Source organism: Xenia sp. Carnegie-2017, unplaced genomic scaffold, assembly GCF_021976095.1.
Source record: "Xenia sp. Carnegie-2017 unplaced genomic scaffold, XeniaSp_v1 HiC_scaffold_23, whole genome shotgun sequence".
In the NCBI taxonomy this organism is placed as follows: domain Eukaryota; kingdom Metazoa; phylum Cnidaria; class Anthozoa; order Malacalcyonacea; family Xeniidae; genus Xenia; species Xenia sp. Carnegie-2017.
This window is the reverse complement of record NW_025813486.1, coordinates 10,057,311-10,062,466: the sequence shown is the minus strand read 5'-3', so window position 1 is coordinate 10,062,466 and position 5,156 is coordinate 10,057,311. Positions and strand designations below refer to the sequence as shown.

The 5,156-nt window shown below is 34.1% G+C and overlaps 1 protein-coding gene across 1 annotated transcript; it reads left to right on the top strand.

Moving 5' to 3' along the window:
* The first annotated feature begins 1,312 nt into the window (after positions 1-1,312).
* LOC124448622 lies at positions 1,313-4,524 on the top strand. The gene is made up of 3 exons (XM_046999578.1): positions 1,313-1,440; positions 3,311-3,500; positions 3,803-4,524. Exons 1-3 carry the CDS (start codon positions 1,369-1,371, stop codon positions 4,423-4,425), a joined length of 885 nt encoding a protein of 294 aa, XP_046855534.1. The 5' UTR covers positions 1,313-1,368; the 3' UTR covers positions 4,426-4,524.
* Positions 4,525-5,156: the final 632 nt, after the last annotated feature.

The following is a 5,156-nucleotide window of genomic DNA, read 5'->3' as shown; positions in this document are numbered from 1 at the left end:
GTAGCTTATAATGTGATATTATTTGTCAATAGATATAGAATAGTTCACAGCTCGCCAACAAGCAATTTCATACACGATGGACATACACTCTTCAGGACTAGAATTCTATCATATCAATCCTGTCTCGATGATTCTATTATATCTACACGAAGACAATAGACAATAGAGGATTCATCCGCAAGCTGTGCATGTTTAGAGCAAACAAAACATAATTTTCAAGTGAAAGATCCTCAGTCGAAGGTAGCAAAGTCACGATCCAAATACATTGCGGTTTTTATTATTTTCCCGTTTTTCGACATGCAAGCGACTCCCAGTATAAAAGGCAATTCTTTGAACAATCCATTTTTTAATTTACCTCTCAATACTTTAGGACTTTTAGCAGAACTTTGAAATATAACTTATCTCTATCATATATAAGTACTATTTATACTAGCCAAGTGGGTACTTCAGTAATAGCCACCACCGCAAAAACGCACTGACTTCCGGCTTCAACATTTATCAGGGGCTACTTTTACGATGCGTTATCTAGTAGTATTTACATATCAATGATCACATGTCATTTCCCTTTGATTACGGCATACTACGTACAGGAGATGAACTAAATGACGGAGCTAAATTCTATCTTCTTTATTTTAAATACATACTTTTACTTTGTGTATAGAAACGTTGTGAACAAAAGTGTGAGAGATTGATGGAAAAAGATACACCATTTCATGATTTTGATAGAAACAGTTTCGTAACGAGCTTGCAATGACCTTGAACATCAAATACAGTAATGAAAGCTATTGTTGACTAAGGCCTATAGTTCAAACATCTAAATTTACATGAACCGAACGCATTTAAAACAAAAGATAATGAAGAATTTCAACTCATTTTGTCTTGTCTTTAATGCGTTTGTGCATATAAGTTCGACGTTTATAACAGGCCTATATTATCTTATGCAAACTCTATTTTAAGTATTTTAAGTTGCGAAATCCTTTGCATTTAACATTTTATAAAACTTGAGACTGGAGAAGAGAGCTGGTGCACAAGATTTGTTTATATTGAACTTTATGTTAACGTAAACTGTGGATAAAGTGGACGTTTGTCAAGTGTTAATACGTTGGGTTACTGCATTTTCATGCAATAGCAGGCTTTTTGAATTGAGAATGTTATGACTGTGGAAATGACTTGAAAGTAAAATTCTTCTGAGTGTTTTTGTTCACTTCCGTTGTAATTGATCGTATCCGCGTTATTTGAGCCAATGCATGCGCAAATGTCACGCGCAAATGAGCAAGTATATCAACAAGCATCCACATCCTATGGGCATCAAGAAAGTTCAACATCTTTTCAGGCAAAGGAATATTAAGAAAAAGAAAACTTTGTCAAATGATGAATTTGGCATTGATCTTAATCCCATCATTTTTTGTGTCTATTTGTGTCAAAGCACATGCAAATAAGGTAAATATTTTATACAATTAGCATTTGAGTGCTACGATTAAAAATTTCAAAACTTAGGCGCATAAAAGAAAAAAGTAGAAATGTAAAAGGATGTTTTTTAAAAGAATAGGCAATTGAAGAAATTAATTCATAACGTGAGTAACCATCAAAAGAGGAAATAAATTTATTTCATGTTATGTCATGTTTAATTCATGTTATGTTTCATTTCTAACGAAAAATAAAAGGAAATGAAATGTTCTTCAGGTATAGGTTCATACATAAAATGAGCATTGTCATATTTTCGTTTGTTACTTTACGAGTTTTACCTTAATGTTACATTTTTTTAAGATCTCTAACGAGTAGCGACGAAGTGAAAACATGTGTTTTATTTCAAACAAATTTCTTCCCCATTCTTCATTGTGTAATATATTTGTTGTTGTAAACACTCCATAACCAGATTAAAAAGTTTTGGTGACAGATTTTCACCATATGTTCATAATTAGCTAGCAGTTAAACGATTTCTGCAAATTAGACAGCGTCACGACAAATTTAAGATCCTTTTGACGTTTACATTTTTTTGCTAGATTTAATCAATGATAATTTTACCACGTCTTATGGGGAATGCGATTTTTCAACTATGGCATGGAGACACGAATAAATATATCGTGCTTTAATAAAGGAGATATCGCCTCATTGGATTTTACAAACCCAATTTAAATATTCATGCACTAAAAAGTAGTCAGTAAGTTTCACTCACTATTCATCAACATTTGTTGTTGGTAACCGTTATCGTATATAAAGAATGCTTGGATTATAGTATTGATCGTAATTAGGTTTGAAATTCATTCATGTAGCACTTTTGATAATTTATCTTATGGAAACTTTTTTGCAAGCTGTTTACAATTTGACAAACCGATATAGCTAAGTGATAAAAACATATTAAAGAACTTAATAATCTATTATTTATTATAAATAGCTATCAGATGACAATATGCCATCAAATTTGCTCCTTGTTCGACATAAACACGTAGCAGCTAATGACTTTGACCTTGACCTAAATGTGACAACAGATTAAAATTATATTGTGAACATCTAAATAGGAACAAAATAATTACTTGGGTACGCAGGCTTATAATTAACATTAGTGGCGGAAAGGAACCTGAAGTTATATATTGGCTGTTTACATGAGCTCTACAGGAGGGCTTGCCCTACCAACCGAGATCCGTCTGCTTTTGAAATTCCATGTAAAATCAGTTTTCGTTTACACGAGAGGAGGGCCAACCCTACCAGCCAAGATCTCACTATTGCTTACCCGATATCTCACGATGTATAGGGATGGAAATTTCCCATGTAATCGCATAAGACAGGGCTGGCCCTCCTTGTTGGGAGGGAAACTTAACACATTTGCGTGCTGTTATGCATCGCTTTTCAACAATGGCGACAAGAAAAGTCATTAACTGGAGAAGAAACTAAGAAAGCGTAAAAAAAGCAAAACGCGACAACTACTTTTGTTTGTTTTCAACTGCTTTGTACTTTAACGCTAAAACTTGCTGTTTAAGCAATGCTCTTGACGTAGGACTTGAATTTGCATGTAAAACGAAGGTAATATACAGCCCTACAGAGAGAGCAAGCTCTTTCCGTATTGCTCATGTAAACAGCCCCATAGTTCTCTTTTTATTCCATTAATTGCTTTCTAGAGTAAAAACAAATACATTGTTGTGTAAAACGAAGATGGGCTGCTTTTGTTACTTGTTGACATTTTATCGTAAATTAACTTTATTAATTACAATCAAATACGGACACTTTCATATGAAACGTAAATTTAGCTGTATGCTATGATGACATAAGTGCTAAGCAACCAGTATAAAAAAGCATTACATTGATCTTGCAGGAAGCAAATATATATGAAACATGCCAAACAAGTCAATATGGGACGTATAAAGTTGCCCTTCGATTCTGTGACAGAGGATATTGGCGTACAACTGGTCAACAGAAAACTCATAATGGTCAACAGAAAACTTCTCATGGTCATCTGAAAACTCTGAGTGGTCAAAACAAAACTCTTCGCATTCACAAAAGTGGTACTTATACAAAAGCATTTGCCATTTGGCATGGTGATATTACATTAAAACACTAATAACACTTAAAATATATGTTTTTAGCTTATTATCTTCCTATTATAAGGGTTGTGACGGTGTTTGGCTTTTGTTTTCCTTCTGTGCAACGTAACAATATGATTTCAACGCAAACATCAACAAAAGCAAAATATATTCTTTTGCAAATAAAAATGCTGATTTAAAACACGGGGGCTATTGCTTGTTTAAAAACCTAATTGATACCTTCTAAACCACTAATTTTTCCTCCTTTGTTTCATTGAAAACAGGAACATCTTGCAAAGATATTTTGACAAAATATCCATCTGCAATGTCTGGAGTCTACTGGATCGACGTATCGAATCAGACGTTTGAAGTGTATTGCGACATGGAGACGCAGGGAGGAGGCTGGACACTAGTTTATAGCTACACCTTTACAAACTACCAAAGCTTTAAGTCAAGCAGCAATGCTGTTACTCCCCGACCTAACTGGCCAGCAGCTAGAGCATCGGTACCAGTTTCAAAGACTCCTCCATTGAGTAAATTATCTTTAGGAGCAATCGATTGGAGTATTTGGAAGGAAATTGGAAACGAGTTCATGGTGACGTCAAATATTAATGATTGGATCGTTTGCCAGCCTAAAACCGGAAGTTTGGTCACAGAGAAAAGTGGAGCTGTATCATGTCAAAATATCAAGAATGTTAATGCTGCCTGCAAAAGCTTTGCTCCTATAACCGTCTCATGGGGATACTATGGTCCAATGTTAAGAGCCAGCAAATATATTTATGATATTTATTATTACTTTGAAGGTAGCACGATCAATGATTGGCCAACGCACGATCCATGTGGCAAAAATCAATCCAATCAAAAGAAAAACGTTCTAAATCCGCGAGGGAACATATATCTTCGATAGAACTACTAAAGTGAAACCTGCGCTTTTAGCTTACATTTTTGTTTAGTTTTACTATAGTACAAATACTAAAAAAATATATCACTTGCTGCACTCTCAAAATGCGTTTTCATTTCTTATTTTCGAACATATATGAACGGAGTTGAACGATGAACATCTGAATTTAATATAAATTATGAAAATTTCCAATGCACGAATAGGATGAGCGAAGTCTTTTTCTGAAATGAGTTCTTTGTTTGTTTTAATATGTTTCATGTTTGCGATGATTGTCCAAGTCAAATCCATGTTTTTCCTCTTCACGTTTCATGGGTTTCATCAAGTCAAGCTTTTCCTTCATACTTTTCGGTTCTTGTTCTAATCATCGGAAGAATTTGTCAAAAACGTTTTCCTTGAGGTTCATGGTGTTAGCATTATTCAATAGAGCCTGACTTCACTCAAGTTTTTATGCCGAACCGATATTTTTTAGTCTTTCAAAATCTTCTAAATCACAAACTTTTTATTAAGTTGTTATTCTCTGCACGTTTTAGACTGCAGCAAAAATAATGTTGTTTGTTATCTCGTTAAATGTGTTTGCGAATAAATGTATGAAGCTTAAAAAACACATAATGCAGGTTTTTCTGTGCCTTTCTTTGTAAAGTATACCTAAAATCAAGATAAACATAGCCATTTCCTGCAAAAAACAGCATTAAATTGACTTGAGCGCCGAAACATTCAAGCTTCCATCGCCTAAATGT